Source organism: Stenella coeruleoalba (assembly GCF_951394435.1).
Source record: "Stenella coeruleoalba genome assembly, chromosome: 12".
Classification (NCBI taxonomy): Eukaryota; Metazoa; Chordata; class Mammalia; order Artiodactyla; family Delphinidae; genus Stenella; species Stenella coeruleoalba.
Window position 1 is genome coordinate 59,046,763 of NC_137158.1, and position 22,512 is coordinate 59,069,274.

At 39.5% G+C, this 22,512-nt stretch overlaps 1 protein-coding gene across 21 annotated transcripts in view; it reads right to left on the reverse strand.

Moving 5' to 3' along the window:
- The window catches only part of EPB41L2 (erythrocyte membrane protein band 4.1 like 2), a 215,324-nt gene that overhangs the window by 21,169 nt on the left and 171,643 nt on the right, over nt 1-22,512 (reverse strand). For 15 of the 21 annotated variants that reach the window (XM_079938894.1, XM_079938884.1, XM_079938888.1 and 12 more), the window contains 8 exons: nt 21,556-21,728; nt 17,276-17,311; nt 16,962-17,024; nt 14,887-15,033; nt 6,681-7,244; nt 4,652-4,774; nt 2,765-2,863; nt 976-1,056 (listed from right to left, as the gene is read on the reverse strand). In XM_079938894.1, the coding sequence (XP_079795020.1) occupies nt 976-1,056; nt 2,765-2,863; nt 4,652-4,774; nt 6,681-7,244; nt 14,887-15,033; nt 16,962-17,024; nt 17,276-17,311; nt 21,556-21,728 (1,286 nt within the window). Of the gene's footprint in view, nt 1-975; nt 1,057-2,764; nt 2,864-4,651; nt 4,775-6,680; nt 7,245-7,451; nt 7,506-9,717; nt 9,886-13,439; nt 13,542-14,886; nt 15,034-16,961; nt 17,025-17,275; nt 17,312-21,555; nt 21,729-22,512 lie in introns of all 21 variants that reach the window. The other 6 variants (XM_079938896.1, XM_079938890.1, XM_079938891.1 and 3 more) reach the window with 6 other exon arrangements.

A 22,512-nucleotide genomic window follows, 5' to 3' on the forward strand; every position in this document is an offset into this window, starting at 1 on the left:
GAAATATGTAAGTAAAATTCTATATACAGGAGTTTTAAAAAACAGTAATTTTCTTTTTAGGCATGTAAGAAAATCTATTCCTGTTTGGCCTTTCTTACAGCAAGTCTTTCTTAAACGAGAAATTTTGTTCTCTAAAATTTCTGTGTTCAAAGCTGGGTGACTATCATTTGTTCCTACTCCCCAGCTGAGGACAACTGAACATTTGGTCAACTGAACATTTCCATTTCTTCAAATTATTGTAAAAGGAAAAGAGCTTGGTCTCCTTTAGAGCTGAGTTAAAATCACTCAGAAAATAACAGAACAAAAAATTCTCATCATCACTTGGGACTGCAGTCTAAAATTAAAGCTACTCTCCAAGTCTCCAGCGGTTCCATTCGTCACCTGTTCAGCTTAACAGTAGAATGGAAGTACAATTCTTTAAAAAATCTTTTCTGAATACATATAAATCTTCACTTTGTAAGAGACCTTATACTACCTTTTCCTATCCTTCAATAACAGTAATAACTAGGAGAAAACATCTAGAAGTGAATAGCCCAACTTTTCTAATGCTATAAAAAAATACCTGATAAGTTCCTGAAAGCAGGCATAAGTCAAACTTAGTGGCTTTCCTTATTTTTTTGGAAGCCAGTGTCGTTTAACTGCCATTTATTCGTCAGTAACTGATGACTTGCCTTTAAACCAGGCCCACGTGAATGCCTGACGGTTGCCAAAAATCCTCTTGATTATTGTGAGCCAAAGGTGCGTGTAAAGCTAGTGTGAAATGAAAAACCACCCACATTTTGTGCTAATTCAGTGCTAGGAAGGCTGAAAGGACAGGCTGTGTCTAGACTGTGAAGGGTCTTTATGCCAAGCTTAGGTGCATTCATCTCGGAAGGAGGTACTGAGAGAAGCGGTTTGACACAGGGACATGACACGATGACAGAAACTTAGAAAATAAACGCGGCCAGTTTCAGAACCAGAAGCTCAAGTCTTTACCTGGTCGTGATCAATATCTGCATCTCCCGTGATCACGATGCGCTTTTCAATTCTTGTTTCAGATATTCCACCTTTTACAGTCTAAAGGTCATAAAGAAACAGAAGGGGGGGAGGATTAGCAATCACTAAAACATGTTTACACATAATCAGAGAAAACAGAGATGGCGCACACCCAGACCTTCCGATCATCCTTAAGCAATTCACACTGGGTGGGGAAGACTGATGTTCTAGAAATTTCTTTATTTTTAAGCTCCATAGAGAATCCTATCGTTCAAAGTGTAGCATCATCGGTAAGCACTCCTAAACTGAAAGCAACCTTAAAAACTATCTTATCAAGATTCAGGTGAGATTAAGATGCAACAGATGCCATTTAATCCAAACAACTCCACTGGAACATTCCGTTACAGTTTCCTGAGTTTCTTCACTTCCAATTGGCCAATTTTTGAAAAGAAGCGAGCAAAGGAGAAGTAGTTGTTTGTTTTATGTAGAGTTTATAAGGAATGCTAATAATTTAGGCATCTAGTTTAGGTTTGGGAAATTGACTGGCATCATACAGATCCATTTGGTGATTTTCTTCATTTGGTTTAGTGCAATAATAAAAAAAAAAAGAAGACTTGGACTTGGTTTAAGATAGGTAAGATGTGTGAGGGCGATATAAAGATTTTCATCCAGTGTTTGATTTGATTCTGCACGTGGCTGTGACATGGACACGGAATGTGGCTGAACAAAGACTGTGAGGAGACCTCCTGGGTGAACTGCCCACAGAGTTACAGAGTTACTGGCTTGGAGCGAGGTGACAGAAGCCTGGGGCATGATAGAGGCTGAGAGATCATATGCCTGTGACACTCTAAACAATGAGCAAATACCACCCAGTCCTGAGAAAGTGCACACTCAACCTCTACAACACTGATAAATTTACACACGGTCACAGGTATCGCACTTCACCGTAAGAAACAAGGCTGATCACTAAGATCATTAGGTCTTAATAACTTGATATGCTTTAAAATGAACACCAATACCATCTTGCACTTATGGGACATTTTTTAATTCACAAAATTTTTTTTGTTGTTGAAATGTGGCGTGAGGAGGGCACAAGGGATACATTTGAGACCTTCAAGCACTAACCAAACGTGAGAAGCAGAAGCAAAAAGGAACGACTGGAAAATAATGCTGGATTAGAAAGGTGATGACCATGTCACGCACTGGAATCACGTGGAGGGCTTCCTAAACACTCCTGGGGTTTCAGAAGATCCAGAGTGGGGTCACAGTATTCACACTGCTAACAAGTCCCTGGGTGAGACTGCCGCTGACAGTGCAGAGACCACACTTTGAGGATCGCTGGTCATCAGGTGTTAAACATTTAGAGAGTGATCTGGAGAAATGCTCCAAATCGACACACTAGTATCTTAAATCAATGGGGGAAATGTATATGATTTGAACAACTCGGTGAAAATTTTCAACGGCAGTCTTCACTTCCTTGCTTCAGTCAGGAGAGCTGACTTGTACTTACCAAAGCTAGGCTTCCAGTTTTATTAGGTTCCCTCTGCTCCTACAGCTGTCTTAAGTATAGCTATTTAGAACATATTTTTACCCCCTTGTACTTTACAAATTTGCAATTTGGATTTGGTTTAAATACAAATGTCAGTGGAGCCCAGTTTCTTGCACACTTTAAATCTAGGCATTTTTATTCCACTGGCACTGTGCGTAATAATTGGAAGTGTGAATAGGAACAAAGAAACCATTCAGAAAAGATTTTGTTGGCAGTGTACATTCCCCTGGATTGCTTTACCTTGGTGATGTGTGTGGTTGTCGTCGTCGACACGGACTCGGATGTGACGGTCTGTGCAGTCAGTAATGTGCCCGAGTCACCACCAGCCCCGCCATCAATCTTTGAAGAGTTGGGGGGAATACACAAAGCAAAGCTTAACTTCCGTTACGTTGTCAGAGAAGACCCCTCCCCATCGAACATGCAGCTTTTAAGACCTAAGGAGGTGGCAGAAGACGCTAGCTGCCTATCCTCTGCATGTCTGTAGTGGTGATTTACTGATCAGAGACTGGCTGGCATTTATAAACAGAGTAAAGTCAAGGGCTAAATGCACATGGAGAAGCCAACCCTGGGCAGAGAGAGAAAAAACAAAGAATGCACGTAGAAGGTGGGACTGAGATCTACAGGGGAGTCGTGAGAAAATCTGGCTGAGGGCCATTTACAGAAGCTAGAAGAAGAAAGCAGAGAACCAAGCAGAGAAGTTTCCACAGTGACCAGAAGTGCTGAGTTTGTTGTTTTTTTAAGCACAGGTGGGTAAAAATAAACGTTTTCTCAGATTACTAAGCAACAGAACCTGACCAGGATAGACTAAGCTTAAGCGATTTGGTTAATTGCTTATCTCTAGATTTTTTTTTAATGACATGGTTCCTGTAATAGTTTGTGCGTATACACGGCTACATGTATTTCAATACGTATGCACACGTGTGCGCACATGTGCACGCACTCTCTATATAAGTGTGTATATATATAGCTTATATATAAATCTTATACGATGTCTATATAGGGTTTAACTTCTTTACTTTGATACTAGAAAGTTCTAGAGTTTACCAAGGGAAATAATGAAGCACATTAATAGGCTAGGAGTTTATGCTAAGATCGTCAAACACATTTACCTCCAGTTTCCTGACACTGACAGGAAATAACTGGAAAGTGCAGAGTCTTTCTTACTGTAAGTTAGGAGGAGATCTCTCGAACTTGGGTCACGCATCTCTACTTCTTTACAAGGGCACTTACCACAACAGAAACACGTGAGTACACGCTCTCCTACCACACCTGTTCATAAGAAACCTATTTGTGCTTATGCGGGATCTACGCACATTTACGGAGAGCATATCTAAAATGATTTTAAGGAATGTTTCACGCATAAACGCATTACACCTTTAAAAAATATTTCGAGAGGACAGTAATCTGCCATCCTCCACCACGGTACAATCCTACTAGAACACTAAATTTCTCAGTTGAGAAAAGAGTTGTCCCAGTTTCTAAACGGTTCCATTTCGAAATGATGACTACTTTCCCCTTTTTTGTTACCCTTAAGGTTAAATATCATATTTCAAATCTTTACAGAATCAATGTGTGAATACCTAAAATCAAACACACGAATCTGATCATTATTTAGACGCACAGTATCATATTTACATAAGAATGGCGACATATGTTTTTCAGAAAATAATCCCACATGAGGAGAAGCACAGGTGTGTGTGCATTATGTGTGTACCTGTAAACAAGAGTGAGTTGAATGGCTCTGTCTTTGTGGAGTTGGAGGAGGGGATAAAAGCCTAAATTAAATCCTACGAATCCATAAATTAAATCAGATCCAACAAACTTTGTAAGATGATCTGTTTCCCAAGTGTACATAAACACTCCTGGATACATCAAGCCAGAGATGGCTCAAAAGAATAATAAGAACAACATTGGTACTGCCTGTCCTAAAAAATCACGTGTATGCTTCCCCCCATAATCAATGGGTCACCAATTTTATTGTAGCAAGTTACGTTGCTGAAGTAGTTATAAAATGGAGATATAAAAAGCTACGTCAAAGTCAGAAACATAAACTAGGAGAAGACAGAACAAAAACAGAAAGACTAAGTAAAAAAGAACTCAAACAGTCCAAGTCTAGAGACTTTGTACCTGTGGAGACTCATATGTGATGGTTTTGGTCTCAGTTTGGACAATAGGGACTTCCTTGGTGGAGATTTCTGTCCTTTGTGAGGCATCAGAAATTGTTACCATCTCTGTTTTTACCACTGGTGGCTGAAGTGAAAAGGAAGGGAAACATAAATTCTAGAGGTAATAAAATAAAAGTGCTTAATGGAGGCTTCAAAAATAACTGTAAGAAATATATCCAAACACACACTCATGAACAAAAGAAAAGAATAAAAGGAAATCATCTAGAACAAAAGAAAAACACTTTCCCTCAAATCATATATATGTGTATAGATATATATGAAGAATAAGCTAGCATAATGGCTCCCTAAATCGTGGCGGGCTTCAGATTATGATGGTCCCAAATTACTTACGTGTCAAGCCTGGCGTACAGTGATATGGAAACTTTAGCTTTAAGCAAGTAATGATAAAATTGAAAACAAAACAAAACAGAATGAGCGATGAGAAGTGACCTGCCTCAATTTTTATTACAGTTTAAAGAAGCATATAGTTTGTGTGAAGGCTGTAAGGTTTGCGTGTGTGCCTTTAATTGGCACACTTGGTCAGCAGGCTAAGATTTCCTCTTTTCCCAAAAGCCTTTTCTGCCCTACTGACAAGGAGATCCCATTTTCAGAAAGAATACCTTCAAGCAGGATTGTTTTCAGTTATACCTGTCTAAATCTTGCAGTGTTTCTTCTGTATTACGTAAGTTAAAACGTTATATACCTGTAGAGTCACTCCACCATTGTTGCATTAATGCTCTGAACCATTCAAAACATTCAAGGAGATGCCTGTTAACATTGCCTGTTAACATTGCCTGTTAACAATGCCTGTTAACACTGCAGTCTGCTGAGCGTGTATCTTTAATACACCATCAGACTATACTACTACCAAAGCACTACAGTGCTTTCCTTGAGAGAAAATTCCCAAGTGTAATTATTTAAAGAGGAATAACCTGTATATTAAATGCAGAAAATAATAGTTCAAGGCATTCAAAGACTTTCAAAATGTCTTCTCTGAAGTGAAATCGGAAGTTTAAAAGTAACATAAATCCAGTTAATTATTTCAAGACAAAGTCACTTCAAGATTTTCTACCCCATGAAAGAGAGCAAATATGGATAATCCCTCTACTGTCGGCACTGAATTTTAATCAAGGAACACTCACATGGAAGTAAATCCTCCCTCAGCATAACTTTGACTCCCAAATCAGAGACACTGCACCTAGTGACCAAGACTTAAGCTAAGAGGAGTATGGAAAGTTCTCTTTCTTGAAGAGAAAAAGGAAAAGACCCATACCCAATGGAGACGACTCACAAAACACATGATCAAACTTGCAAATAATCCAGAATTGATGAGAGGACAGAACGAGAAGAGAAGGGTATCCTGTTAGCTTCTCGCTGCCCAGGAGGAAAGCTACGTCTCCTGACCAGACCGTACAATCCCTGGCATCTGAAACCTGAAATGCCAGGGGTATTCAAGAAGTAATGTTTTCATCAGGCTAGATGCTGAATTCAGAGCATCGTGGTAATCGGAGCCCGCTGCCATTCTGAAAATCTTAAACTGGAGAGAGAGTGAGCCAGAAAGTCAAAGCCAGTCGTGACACCAGCAACACACACACGCTGCCCGTTTTTCAACAATACATACACAATTTTCTAATGCACAAAAAGGCATTGAGTATGAGGAGACAGTGCAACTGAAGATAAACCATCAAAAACATCCAAAAACATGCAAAGAAAAACTTCAACGTGAAATGAGAAGGGAAAAAATGACACGGCTGCTGTCGGAAAGTTTATCGGGTGATCCAGTTGTGGTAAAGACGCCAGAAACCGTGACCCGAGAGGGCAGAAAATCGACAGAGCAGGGCCTTCCCCCTTCCTCCCGTGAGAGATCAAAATCAGAATCCTGTCGGAAAAGCTGAAGGAGACCTGGGAGGACAGGAGAAGAAGAGAGGCAGGTGTGGCTCCGCCTGAGAAACAGCTCTAGCGTTGAGCTCCCGCTTGGGTCTCCCATTTACCTCTGAACAACAGATAATCTGTGGCAAAACATCAATGTCAACGGGAGCCACGTCTCCGTTAACTTTCTGTTGCTCGTCCTCCGCTTCTTCGCTCACGTCTTGCTTAACAGCGCCTTCGTTTACACTCTTCTCGGCAGGGATCTGGGGGCCCGCTCCCTTTTCCTGGGTCACTGTTTCTACTGTGCCGACACTGGCACCTGCTTGCGTGACCGCGCTGGCTGCTGGCACCGGGTCCTGCCTCTCTACTACCTTGGCTGCTGGGCCGGGTGCCTCGTCCACCTCTTCTTCATACTCTCCCTGCTCCTCCCTGATGGCGCCCTCAGGCGCTCGGCGGTGGGGCCGGTACTCCCCCACGTCCTCCGCCTCCTCCTCGCTCTCGCTGCTGCTCTCAGAAGACAGAGGGGTGGGGTCTTTCTGCGTCCCCGGCTCCACCTTCCGCATCTCCCCAGGACCATGCCCAGGGGACGGCTCTTTACCGTTCATCTCTGCCGGGGTTACTCTTTCGTCTTTCCCAACCTCTGCCTGCTTCTTCTCCTCCACTATATTCAGAGTCTCAAGTGAACTCTGCACAGAAACAAAAATGGATGAGGGGGAAACAAAAATAGATGAATAAATCAAAACGACGGCAAGCAAAATTAACCGATGGCAGGTTCATGTCATGGAGGAAAGCAAAGATGATGATGATGATGGTGGACTGAAAGGGAAGCGGGTGAAAACGTGAGCGGGATTGGACACGTCGGGCAATGGTGTTAACATGGAAAAGGGGAGAACCTTAACAGCATCACTGGCTCCGGCGCAAGGCCCTTCCGACTCAGGAGCGCATTTCTGCGGAACAAAAAGCAACCGAGGACACAGAATCAATAAAGGTTTACCTCGACACCCACCAAAACAAACATCCGACACCGCAAAGACAGAACAGCAAGAATCAACAGCTACAAAAACCTTTGCCCGAGGTCACATGAAGGACAATCCAGACAAATGCAAGAAGCTTAGGGAAGGAAACAAAAACACAAAAACTGCTAGCATCGTCCCAAAGAGACGAAATGGTTTTATTATACTTATATCTATAAGCTCCTTCTTGTTGAAAAGGTAGGGGGAAAAAATGGAATTATACCAGAGCTTACTCATTATTTTAAAGTTTAAATGTTAAGACTTTTAAAATCTATTCGACAGTTTGATTTTAATCAGACCAAAAAAAAATCCTGGCCTGAACCCCTAATTCCTAAATGAATATAGTATTAATACGAGGATGCCTTTGTTTTTTGCTGGCTTGTTTAAAAATCAGCTTTAATTGGCAAAATTATAATTGTCTCAGACAGTTATTAACATAAAAAGGTTGTCATTTCAGAAATGGTTATTAACATCCCAAACTGTGCGACAGATTAGCAAAAGGGATATTATAACATTAGGATGGATGTCAGTTATGGCTCCAAGTGTGTTCTCTTAGAATTTAGCTCCTCCATTTGAAAACTGAAATGGACCCAGTTTATCATTTGAGATGCACATTGCTAGCCTCTGCAGGCACCTATTTTGGGGGGACTAGACTTACTCCGGTTAAGTACAGGACCTAAGTGTTCAATTAATGCCTGAAGACGAAATACATCAGTAAATAACTTCCTGTGCTATAGTATTGATAATCAGGGTAGAAACTTTCTCACAAAGGAGTCTGTTTTTAAAGATTAAAATTTTCCTTATTTTTTTTAAAAGGCTACTTTACATAAAGCCTAGCCAACTTTTTGACATTCGGGTAGCACTAATGCCTTGTGCTCTAACTTTAAAAATTCAGCTAGAGATAGTAGCCCTACTTATTCAAGAAAGTATCTCGATGCTGAATGAAGAGCACTGCACCCCTGAACCCTCTGGGCAGAAACAGGCCTTGCTGTGAAGTTGCCAAGACACTAACTGGGCTGGAGCTGTTTCCTATAACGGATAACACAACCTCATGTTTATGTGCTCCAGCAACATGGACAACCATGAGCAAAAGGTCCTGAAAGGGCACCTATCAACATATACTCACACACTGTGTTTGATCTGCCCTGTTATTCTTTTTTTTTTTTTTTTTTTTTTGTGGTATGCGGGCCTCTCACTGCTGTGGCCTCTCCCACTGCGGAGCACAGGCTCCAGACGCGCAGGCTTAGCGGCCATGGCTCACGGGCCCAGCTGCTCCGCGACATGTGAGATCTTCCCGGACCGGGGCACGAACCTGTGTCCCCTGCATCGGCAGGCGGACTCTCAACCATTGTGCCACCAGGGAAGCCCCATGATCTGCCCTGTTATTCTTAAAGGCATGGTAAGGGCATGTTTTCATTGCTCAAAATTAATACCATGTAAATCACGTTACTGACAGACCAAGAGAGCCATCCTTCCAAGTTTACTGAAAACCCAGAGGTTTCAGATGTTAAACTGAAAATCTCTAAATCTATTTTGGTAAATGGGTAACATTTAACTGTACCTACTTATAAACTTCTTTATAAATAAAGATATCCAGTGATCAGAACATTTCTAAAGGAGACATTTCATTATCTTTATTTTTATTACTTAACCTCAAATGGCCAGATGGGTTCTGCCCAAGTTCAGGGAATCCCTTAGGGGTCATTCCAAAAAAATGAAAATAATTATTTCATTGAGTATGGCAAGCACTTCAAATTTTTCCATATAAGCAGGATTTTTAAAATAATAAACCATCAGAAGATGTTTAAAAGACATTTAGGCTTTGAAAACTTTTCTGCAAAAAATAATTAGCTTCTACTTGGTTGAAGGTTTCCCTCCACATAACAACTCAGACTCTGGGCCTTAGTGGTTTAAATGATTCTCTGAATTTAGGCAGATTGGGGTGGAGGGAAAGGAAGCAAGAGAAACATCCAATCAGTATCTTTTCCTCGAGTCCAAATTCTGTCATTATTTCTTGAATGTTTCTCCAAGGAAGAGTTAATTGCACCAGTGAAAGAACTGGAGGAAGGGGTTCCTTAATACTCAAAAAATAAAAATCACTCTTATACGTGGCTTTTAAAAACAGGGGAAACAAAGTAAAATGCACCTCAGGCAACTGTGAGAAGGGCGAGGAAGAAAGCTTTTCAGAAGGCGCACTGGAGTTCACAACAGTGCCCTCTGCTGTCCAAGTGGTGGCTGAGGTGAAGGAGGCTTTCACTCTATCAGAAAAGCCCTTTTCACTAAACAAAATTGATGTTATCTCCTCTTCTAGGCTCTAGAGAGGTCAGAAAAGGAAGAGCAAAGAGTTAACAATAAGTCAGAACAGACAGCAGTGACCTATTGAAAGGAAAGGTTACGCAAGAAAGAATCACAGAGCAGCATAAATTGAAAGAAAGGCAAGGATTCTGAAAGATTCTGCAGCAGGCGTCTGTGGCCACTGGCCTGAATGACAGCTTTCCACCCTGCTTGAGAATCGTTGATAGCTCTAACCTACAGAAACAAGCTAAAACTCTTTAGTGTCTCACTGAAACTTTATCACAAGCTGAGCACGACCAACCCACTCATCCGTCAAACGCTGCTCTGTATATTCTCAAGGGAGCTTCTTGGCGCAGGCCTTTCTGCATAGAACAGCCTCTTCGGTGGCCCCTGCACTTGCTACACTTATTTCTGTGTTAGAGCTTCGGTGTCCCTAACCCCTTGCCTCCAATGCCCTTCCCCAGGCACTCTGGGCCTTACCAATCTTGTCATCTCTCTGAGGTCCACTTAATATTCCACGTTTTGTGTATGGCCTTCACTAACCATTTCAGCTCCTACGACCTCTCCCCTGCCCCATACCACTCTGTCTGTATGGAAAGCACTTTGACGGTAACCCACTGAAATTCCCTCAGACATGCTAAATATGCCATGGAATGAAGAAACAGTATCTTTTTTTTTTTTTTCAACAAGAAACAGGTAAAGAAAAAAAAAACTCTAAAACAGGAAGACAAACTCAGAGGGGGAAACTCTGAGCAATGTGAAAATCATCTATCCCTGAAAGGCTATTAAGGCGAATTTAATCTTCATATTTCTGGCCCTTAAATGACAGTCCTTAATCTGCCTGAGGGCACAACAGGTAAGCTGGGGACTATCCCAGGTACCTAGAATGCCAATGGTTAAGAGTCACCATGAAGCTCCCCCTCACGTCAGATGTGTGCCAGAATTACTTCCTAATAAAACCCACTGCTCAGAGATCTTAAAGATAGATAAATGAATGAATAAATGAATGGCATTCTGGGATGCCCCTTGGGACAGTGCACTAACTGGGGTGAAGGGAAGGTATGACCAGATGAGGAAGGCGAGGTGCGTAAGCACAGTACTCAGGAGAGAAAACCAGCTTCTGGACAATTTCACCTTAATTACAATCTCCAATAATTACATCATCCCTAGGGTCGGGTGGGTGGAGATGGTGTCCTAGCCGGTCAGAGATCACTGGAGAGTTGAAATAAGTGCCATGCATCTAATTATTCAATAAAATATCTCCAAAATTACCTTAAAAGTCCAGTGTATGTAATCTCTACTAGACTCAGGAGTTTCTATATAAAATATAAACTCATATTTTATACAAGTTCAAGTGTGTCATAATTCTCACAATACATAAGAGGATATACAATAGTTATTTGCCTATTAAAGACTAAATGATTTGGTTTCCAATTTTCTGCTCTACTCTCAAAATTATTCATAATGTACTGAAACCATTTTGAAAGTTTCATGTATTGATTTCTAAACAAGAAACTATTACTGTTTTTTTTAATCTATAAAACACATATTACAGACATTTGGAAAACTTGGTCAAATTATACTCTTATGCATAATTTTTTATTTTACATTTTTTTAAGGACTGCAATTTAAAGATAATCAGGACACCCTGAAAAATCAAGTAGCAAAATGAAGATGTAACAAAGACAGAAATTTAAAAGATATTCTGTTAAAAGTCAAAACACTCCAGCAGACTTAACTTTCAACTAATAGCAATGAGGTGTTATTTGGCGCAGGGCGGATACAGTGTAAGTGGTCAAAAAATGTTTGTTGGGTGAATGGATGACTGCAGTTACAACAGTCCATATGTGTGTTAAGTACGTACGTACGTATTTTCCTGCATGTGCTGGAGAGGAAAAGAATAAGAAAAAAGCAGTAACTTCAAGCGTAGATAAACTGTTTAGGAGCTTAACAGTGGATAAATTCCAGATTTAAATTTCACATAACATCATTTTAACGTTAACTTCTACAATAACGAATGGATGGTTTTCATTGTACATGGTTTATATTGTACACTCCCCTAAACGATGACATCCAGAAAAAATGATCATTTTAAACACTGTCACCAAAATCCCAAAGTTTCCTACTGCAAGGACATCACTTTAAATTGATCAAATGATGTCATCTGACTCGCTTCTAGGAGGACAGATTTTCAAAACTATGTAATATTTCAAAGCATATGATATTAAAGTCATCATTTTACACGCAAAGTCTGATTGGCTTTGGATTTCAAGCTAACCTTTAAAGTATATAAAGATGTCACTTGGTTTAGCTTTATGACGTTATGTTTCTCATTTGCAGTGTTCCAGAAATATTTCATCTCAACCAGATCTCAGATTCTCTTAGTACAAGGCTTCATCTTCCACTTAATCTGCCTCCCCCACCATCCCACTGTATGTTCTGATGAGTAATACTCTCTACCAACTAACAAAATCAGACTTGGTGGAAGGGAAACACTTCCTCCTTATTCCAATCTGTGCTCTCGTTCCCATCCCCTATAATCCATTCCTCAACCAGCACCAGAGGGGTCTCTGTCATACACGTGGGATTATAGCACTACTCAGCTTAAAGCTCTCCAATAGTTTCCCATCACTCCTATAATTAACTCCAAATTGTTAATACGTTCTTGAAGATCCTGCCAAGATCTGGAGTCTGACCTCTTTGACTTTTCTCAGACCTTGTCATTTGGTCTTTCAGTCCTTTAAATCAATTCCTGTCTTGGGGCTGCATCTGCTCTTCCTTACACATGGAAAAAACTTCACACGTCCACCTCCTTCTCATCACTAAGGCCTCAACTCAAATGCTATCTCTTCCCAAGCCTTCCCAATCACCTTCTAACTCGACAAGTATTTCATCTCCTTAATACTACTTAGCGCTCCAAATTTTCTAGTTACTAATTTGCACGTCTGCTATCTCCTCCACTAGACTCTAAGCATTCTAGTCCCAACAAACAATAAGCTGACCAGCTGGCTAAGCAAAATCACTAGAAATAGAATAACAATGTAAAAGCAACGGAAAGCTAACTTCCCTAGTGATGCCAGATATTTCATATACGCAGGAGCACAGAGAGATCCGAGGGGCTGCCTGCATACACCAAAATCTTTTAGCCCGTTGAAAATCTTAAAAAATAAAAATTCAAAAGGTTTCCAAATGCAATTAGAACGGTAACCTAAATCACACGTAATTCTTTACTCTAACACCACCACGGTGTGCGTTGTACAAACAGTGCATTTTCGTGTGAAATCATGGTTTCCCAACTGCCAGCCACATCCATCAAAATAAGGGGCCATTTATCACCTACATCGGTTGAGATGTCTGCATTTCAAATTGTGGATTTTCAAAGAAAGTACTTTTGCAATATGGTGCTTCTCATCTAATGATCCTATGTTTCTATTTTACTTTTTAAGCACTCAAAAGTTTATTTTAAAAAATTTAGGTTGATACACAAGGAAAAAGGAGTATCTTATGGCTGTGGACAGAAATAAAGGAAGAGGGGAAAAAGCAAGAGTAGATCCAAGGATGCAAGGTGAACACCTTGTCTGCCTCCTGGGCTTTCTCTTCAACTGTCCATGCGGCCGCCATCTGATGCTTCTCCGTCATGGATAAAATATCCTTGAAAAGATGGTCTCCTTTGCTCTATTGTTTTAAACAGTAGACATGATCAACAAATAAGACAAGTACAATTACATCTATAGCAACACAGACATAAAACGACTGTGTGGGTTAGCGGAACAAACCAGATGAAGCGGCACATAAAGAGAGGACACAATCCCAGCACGTCATCAGACACTGTTTCCCCAGAAAACACAACGCTCTAGAGTTGATTCTGAAATATGGACATTAGTATCTTCAGAAAAGCTGAAAATAAGAATTAAAGTTGTATACAACTTCAGAAGACCCTGCTATGGTGTTTTAAATCTTAATATTGTCAAAAGCTTTTTCAGTTTTTAGCAATCACTTTTGCTCATCTGCTTTAAAGAGCTGTTTTCCTTTCACTGTCACAAACTTAGAAATTTAAAGTAACCAACAGCTTTGCTTTTTAAGAAAAGGTGAATAAAAATAGCCTAAGAATATATAAATCAAACGCCTACAATTTGGTAACATTCAAGTCAGACTAGATAATGAATTTAAGAAGAGAGGGGTGAAAGGAAAAGAGGAAAGAGGAAATTGTAGGGTAACACCTGAACACACTTTTTAAAACTGCGTATTAAATAGAGTATGATCACTATCTCCCTCAGGTAAAATAAACGAGCCCATGAAGTTCTTGGTTGACAACAGGAGAGATGTTGGAGCATCAAAAAGAACAGATATAGATGAGAATGAAGAAATATTTGGAGAACATATTCTAAAGGCAATGCTTATAGTGGTGGCGGAGAGAAATAAACCATGGAAAGAAAAAGAATGAGTTTGGAGAGATGTTATGGATGAAAATGTTCTTAAAGTACTAATCTACATTTCATTACTAAGAAGTTTCAGTATTAAGTTGTATAATTAACATTTTACAAGTTTTCAACAGGGCTCATCAGTCTTTAAAGCTAAATTTAGCTCTTTATCTTCACAGTAATTACCTTAAACCATTCTAAATATGGTCTACATTCCTACATCCCTTTAATCACTAATTCTTTAATTATTAAACAAACTCTCTTATTTCAGAAGTCAATAATTAACTTACTAAATACAATATACATCAGTTTCTAGGTCGCCCTATGTAATAATTCATCACTACCAATTTACTTGAGTAAAATAGTGAAACTATTCTAAAGGTATTTCGAAACGCATACAACTTACCCAAGAACTACGTCAATAAGTATTACACATTATTAATAAATATTTAGTATTTTAAAAATTATTAGCAGTTACATTTTTTTTTAAAAAGGGAACATTTTGTAACGTCTTGAGAATCAATATAATAGATTAGCAACCTAAGTTTTACCGAACAGCTGGATTGAGACATACAGCCAACAAATAGCTAGTGACATACCCCTTGTGTCTGTAGGGACAGAGGTGTGATACGTCGTTTTTCCCATTCATTAGGGCGTGGTTCGGGTGTGGATTCCATAAAATTGCGCTTGAGTTCACTAATGCTAGCCTGGTGTTTCAGTATTTCTTCCTGGGCCTTATCCAGGTCCTAGCAATATGTAACGTAATAAAGGGGGAAAAAATCCAAAAGGAAAAAAACACAAAAAACAAAAAAAAACCCAATAGGATAAAAATAAAAAATGAAACCAAAAAATAAGACAAAGTAAACTTATGATTAAAAAAACATAGTAAAGCAAGAAAAATGCCAAGTCTCAAAAGCCATATCATCACCTAGGAATATGAGTTTGTCCAAATTTGAAAATAAAACCAATGTGCATTTTTTTTTTATGATTCCTGTCTTAAAGGGTTCTGACTTCTTCTCTGTTTAGAATTGTTTAAGAAATCAGTAGAAGGAGGCTATGGAACTAATACGCAACATGGCCAATAACCCTTCTTTCTAATAGTTGGATTTGAAATGCAGCCCGTGACTTTGTTCCTGCAAATTTACCTTTCTGATTAGGGTTACTACTAGAGTTGCACTCTGTAATATAATGAAGCAAGTAAAAATAGAGAAAGGTGGACTCAGAGCCCATTTGACCTGACAGGAATCCAGTTCAGAATCATCCCAAAAAAGGGGGATAGGGGGACCAACGGTTGGCTTTTTTCAGGAAATTCAGCAATGGTTTTTAATCCTTATGGAATAAACGGAACAGCTTCCAGAGGCTGCTTCTGTTTGGCTTTTCTCTAAAATAAATGAACGTCATATTGGTTTCACGTACTTGCCAAGCACAAAAGCCACCCACATACCAAACAGTCCTTACAAAAAGATGCGAGGAAAACTACCAGGTCAATTTTCACTGAAATAGGCCCTGACAAATGTCACTTGTGGGATTTTTTAGATTGGCCCTGAGAAATGATATTTGTGGAAATAAAAGGCAGTATTCAGAAAACAGTTTTAACTGAATTTTAAATGTTTTCTTATATTTCAAAAATCATGGGGCCACCTGTGGATTATAGCTTTCAATCCCACTACTCCCAGAGAAACAGGTCATGCATCTGATTAAATGAGATATTCCATATGCATGCACAAGCATAGTAGCTCATCTATGAGCTGCTATCGCCATTTGCAAAATCTCATGAAAATCTAAAAATCTTTGCATGGCATGGAAACATGACTGTGGCTTGAGATCGGCACATTTCTTGCACTTGTTCAAAGCAATGTTACGTATTACACTTCAGAGCATTTTAGTAAGTTATGCAAAAATACATTTCCAACAGTTATCAAAGCTGCTGAAAGCAACCGAACAGATTAGTCAAATTACTGAGGATTGCAGTTCTCCACTGAATACACACTGCCATGTACTACCCAAAAAGAAGGGGGAAAAAGAAACAAAAAACCGTTCTCGTGTGACACGGGGAATACAATACATTTTACATTCCTAATTGGGTGGCTAGGGTTTTTTTCCTCCTCTTTTCTTTCTTACTTTCTTTCATTTATTCTTTCTTTTTAATCAAAACAAACCCATTAATTAGCATACTCCCAAATGGAAGATTTTAAGTGGACCATATTCCTAATTGCATGGATTTTGGCACTCTCTCGCACCACCAAAAAAAAAAAAAATTGTGGACACAGGGCCAAATGACTTAATGCCAGATCGACGAATATTTGTTCTGGTGAACGTGCATTAAGGATGGGATCATGTTACTTCAGACTCTAAACCCTGGAGATAACCCATTAGGAGAAAATAGGTTTACTTGCAGAACTTCAAGATTAATGAATAAAAAGTTTATTCATTTGATTACACAGAATTTTTTTTTTTTTCCCAGTTGTCACTTTGAGAACTTATAGTAGATATATTCCTACCTAAGCCACTTTAGAAGAACAAAGCTGGACTGGTAACATGCACTCCCAAGGTGAACTTCCCCCATGCATTTCGTGCACTGTGCTTGAAGGTGCCAGCCAGCCTGTGCGTGACCCCCCGTTCACAGCAGCCTGGCAGCCATTAGGACAGAGTTGTTTTCTTAAATTATACAAACCTCCAACATTAAATTGCTATGTCTGACATAAATATTATCCCCTTCTACTCTCAAGGAATTTTTCTGTGAAATTAAATCACACACAGGGGGGGAAAAGGCAAATAAACATAAGTGTATCAATCAGCAAGCACCAGAAATGACTCAGAGTTGGATAGTCTAAGACATTAAAATAAAAGAGGAATAAAAATCTTAAGAACCTAAAGCCACAGCGAGCAAAACTCACAAATAAACCCTAAAAGTGCTCCACCCCCCGCACAAATGATAATGGCAGGCAGCAGCTACCAGGTATGTAACTTTGGGGGGGAAATATCCACCTCCTCCAGTTGTGTTTCCTCCTCTTCCGTCTTCGCCTGGAAGTCACCCAGCAAGCAGCCGGAGAGAAGGGGAGTATTAGTGGAAATGCTACCATCAGTGCAAAGAAGCTGTATTGAACTTAAATGGTGAACCAGCATTACCAACCTTTACTGTCTGGCCCTCAGAAGATGCAGACTATTAAGCCACTTTGGTCTTTCTTCACCTACAGTGTTGCACAAATGATGGAAATGGTCTTTTGCAAAGGTGGAATGGAGAATGGAAGCTTCACTCTTTCTCAGTCCCTAGATTATGCGCTGCTTTTTAATATGTTTTGACTCAGGAATGAAAACATGAGAGTGTAAAGATGGCATAATTCAATCTGTTCTAACTTGAAACATCTAACTCAACTAGTGGTGAGGGCAAAGTGTCATGATGTAAATTTTGGCTTTCACTTTCTATCAGGGACAAATGTTCACCCTATTATTTAGTTTTTTAACACAGATTTCTTTCCTTGGGAGGAAACTGGTTTATTTTGCTACTTTCATATAAAATGGTGGGTAGTTAAAAACACTCTTATATTTTATAGCCACTTTTCTTTCATAAAATTCTTTAAGCAAGAATACTTTTTCATAGTTGGACAGTTATCTAATGACCCAAAGAATTAATCTGTACATTTAAAACTAACATAAATACTGATGACTACTGACTCATGGAAGGAATAGCATAAAAGAAAAATATTGGTTCGGATACCAAAGGAAAAGAGTTTAACCTTTACATGTTCATTTATAGCAGGATTATACATATTCTTTTTCTCCTTTACTGTAATAGACAGTGTCAAATCCGAGAGTTCAAAAGTGCTTTTATTTTTCTTAAACTATTCAAGCATTTTTGAGAGGTAAGCAGGGAACTCAGAGTATCTTTTGATCAGCAGGGAAAAATTAGACACAGCCACTCAACAATTTGCTAGGAATCATCTTCCAATTCCTTGGTCAGCACTTAATTCTCGAAAATGTCGATCTGGCATTCTTCAGGTAACCTTCAGGAATCATGGATTCTCCCACTATGCCTAATTATCTTCACATTTTCCTTTAGATTTGCTCTAAATTTTGTGACTTATTTTACGTATTAATAGCAACCACAGGATATGGGACACTAAGTCCCCAGACCACATTTAGCAAAACAAATCAAATGGTACTACACATGTAAGCACTGCTTAGTACTGCAGAGGTAGCCCTATATTGGGGCAAAAATCCTCGGATCAAACCAGACACCTAACTTTAAATAAAAGAACACTAAGAGGTCCAGTCCAACCTTAGTGCTACAGAGTCCAAATTTTCAAAATACTATGGTTCATTTTTCATACATATTTGTTAAAGAAAAGATAACAGAATAGTATCTTCCTTACAGAATACATGACGGTGACTCTTATATAATATATGATTTTGAGTTAAAAAAAGAAAACAAACTATCTGAACTTCATCTGGGCTCCAAATGCTACAATAATAGGGAGACAAGGAGTTTCTGAGATTAGACCTATGCATGTCAGGAGTAAAGGTCACAGATGCATCCTCAAAAATGCAAGAACAAGCTTGGCTTTCTAACAGAGAAATAATAACATTAAGGAATTCTACTAATACATATCGATTACAGTTATGTCCAGTGCATCCTAAGTTCTATATCAAAATAAAGTTTCCATCCTAAAGGAACCAGCATTAACATTTATCTGCAAAATGGACAGACCCAAAACAGATTATTAAGGGCAACTTAGGTCCCCCTCTCCTTGTTTTTATGGCCTAGTACGGTTCAGGTATTTATAAAATAATCCTACAACTTTGCTCTTAACTTAGAATGTGTGGACCTAGTCAATTAATATCAGTGGAGGGGAAGTGTTTAATTACACTTATTTCTCATGTACTAAAAGGATGTGTGTGAAAGTGTAGAGATCATACTAATTTGAGGTTAACCAGTGATGGAATTTATGCACATGTTTACACTCTACATTACGAAGGGTATAAGATGAAGTGGAGTGTGGTTGACCGCACAGATTTAAAGCTCATGTAGGAGAGCCAGCAACTGCTTCCTCTTCCTCCGTTTTGTCATTCAAGTCACAGTCATAAGAAACAGTCAAGGAAGCAGCTTTTGCCTCCAGATAGTAGAGGGATAGAGCCAGAGGAAGGGAAAAGGTGAGAGAAAAAGGCACTGACTGAGACGCAGAGAGGAGGACTCCAAAAATGAGGATGAGGGAGGGAAGGAACAAAGGGGAGGTGATGGGAACACGGTGCTGGATGTCGGTGGGGAGGAAGGAGACCCAGGCCTTGGGGAGGCTGGGGAAGGCAAGGTACCCACCATCATCGAGCAGTGAGGGGAAGCGAGGTGGAAAGCGTCTGCAGAAACTGAAGAAGCGCCCAAACTCTGAACCCTTGTGCTCAGCCTCTTTTAGAGGCTTCTCGTGGGCGGGAGGACAGTCAGTCTCAGGAGGGGCTTCAAGAGGATCCAAGCCAGAATCACAAGCCCCCCGCTCTGATGTTTCGCCTGGGGAAGGGAGCTCTAAGCTGTCTAGTGTGATCTGATCGGCCTCCCCAAAGGGGTCTCCCTCCCAAATGTCTGAAAGCAAGTCCATTTCAGGGGCTGGCAATACGTGTGGGGAAAGAGATGAAGCACAGCGGATGAGTGGTGAAGGTGGGCACGTGGAAATAAGCTATTCTCAAAGCAAACCCATGGTTGAACGTGAAATTACACAGCGGATACATTCAAAGGAGAACCGAAAGCAAGAGAGAGAAAGAGGAGAGAAGAAGTGCGTTGTTAGTGAAAATGTTTACTCAGAAGGACTGTATTAACACAGTGTCATTAGAAACTGAATTAAATGATCCATTTATAAAACAGGAAAACTGGACTACTTTTATCACATACAACTTATAGGTAATAGGCTGATTTAATTATTCATTTTCAACTGGTTGCAAACGGATCCTATGCAACTCAAATAGCATTATTACTTTTGAACCCGGTCGCTGACAAACCCTGAACGCATTAGTGAAAAGGCCAGTCGTTTACCAAAAGCAGGCAGAATTTCCCTTGGAATTTAAAAGAACTTTTCTTTCGTATCACATTATCTAGGCAGAATGGAACACAGACTTTCTGAGATTCTCAGCTCTCCTACTTCTGATGTAAGTAGCCACTCCTGGGTGTCTTGGTAGCATAATCATAACCTATCCTGACAACTTTTCAGTTACTGATAGATACCTTGTTTGCTGTGATTCCTGTTATTCTAAACTAATTTTTAATCAAATCCTTTGTGGAATATAATATTCACAAATTTTTTAACAAAGGAATGAAGAGGATCTAATGGCACGTGCTACCAGAAGCATCTGTCCTTGTAGCATAAGACAGGGCCCCCAGGGTGCCTGAGCCCTCCTCTCTGCTGGGTTTGGGGGCTGTCAGTGCAGGAAATCCTGAGACACTGGCAGTTACCTCATCTAGCCAGTTCTTTATAAATTCATGTTGCACATCTTTAAATTTTTCAAAGTTAAAATTTTGAAAACATTATAAATCCACAGGATGATTTCATTTCTTTTTCATGTTTACTTCCAATGTTACCCATTCAAAAGTTGCTTTGTGCAGACATGGAAAAGAGATCTGAAGAACTCAAAGCCACTTCAAATCAACTTCTAAGTGACTATACTTGCCCAAGGTAATATAAACTAACCCCGGCAAGTTTGAAAACACAATATAGGTTACTTCTCTGTTCACTATGGTATACACACCAAAGAAGACTGAAAGCAACACACCATCTTCTCACTCAGTATTCAAAAAACAATTACTTAAAACTTTCTTCTTCATCAGTGGTAGATTATTAATGAAAAATCGTATTTTTCATAAAGACCACCTTTCTTCTTTTAAAACATTCAAGTCAATACTACAATAAAATAATCAAGACACAGGCTACACATTAAAATTTACTTGAAACAAACCAAATATGAATTTCAAATCATCACAGCTTTTATAATTGGGGGCTTAATTAAATAGGATGATTATAAGGATGGACAAGAGATCAATAAATTACTTGCTTGTATTAAGGTAATTTACGCTGAAATATTTTGCTTTGAACACCAACCAGAAGAAGGTTAGAGACTCAGTCCAAACCGGCAAGAGCATACACATACTTGAAAAGTGGGAAATTTTATCAACACAGAACATACAATGGCTGATTTTAAGATAAGTGAGTTCTGAAACAACAAATGCAATAGACAGCCTCTTGTCTAAATACACATTTAAAGCCACGTATTCAACTAATTAACCATACCTTTCCTTCAGTGAGTTGCACGTGTGGGGTTTTAGCTGGGCTTCTAATGTCCCTGCTGCCATCACCATCTTGTACCACAGCAGGGCTCACAGCTCCAGGGCCACGTGCTGAAACCTCCCCAGCAGGGCCAGGAAAATCCTTCGTAAGACTTCGGTCCACACCACCAATCAGAGCTAGTTGAGAATGACCATACAGATTGCTTTAGGACACTTAAGCGATAAAATTTGATGAACGCCCTGCCTTCCCAGATAAACAGGCACCTTATAGACAATTAACAGAAATGGGAACACTGTTTGATCATGAAAATAATGTATCAAATAAACTCATGTTTAAACTTTTAATAAATTCTATAAGTATTCTGAATTGCAACCCAATAAATTAGACCGAGCTCTCAAGTCACAGATTTTTGAAGGATAAGACACTGATCATAGAATTGGCCAGTAGAAGGAGCTCTAAGACCAGATGAAACACCAGAGTCGGGGTACTATGTCAGAATTACAAGGTGAGCAGTATTTTAATTCTCTGGAGTCTCTTTAATCTTGCCTGAACTTATTTCTGAATCTACCTATTGCAACAAATAATTACCTAGTTATTAAAATGATTTGCTTCAATAAGTTTTAAGAATTCCTCCATAAAGGAACCTTTAATTAGAACACCAGTCAAAATTGCAACAAGACAGTAAGAGTAGATTTTAGAGAATCAACTTCTACGTTTATGTTAATATTTTTCATTTTTTCTAACCTCCCTCCTGAATGCCTCAACTTGACCTACAGTAAGTCTAATACATAGAAACCCTCTGCCTTAGCAAATCTGGCCTTATGTGTTCCCTTCGTCTATCCTACAGATGTGCAGGAACATACATCGTGTTGACATTTCTGTCACAGGGCAGATCAATCCAAGACGGCTTCAAATCTCAACAAGGCAAAGTGAGTAGCAACCGGCAAAAGCCTCTGTCCA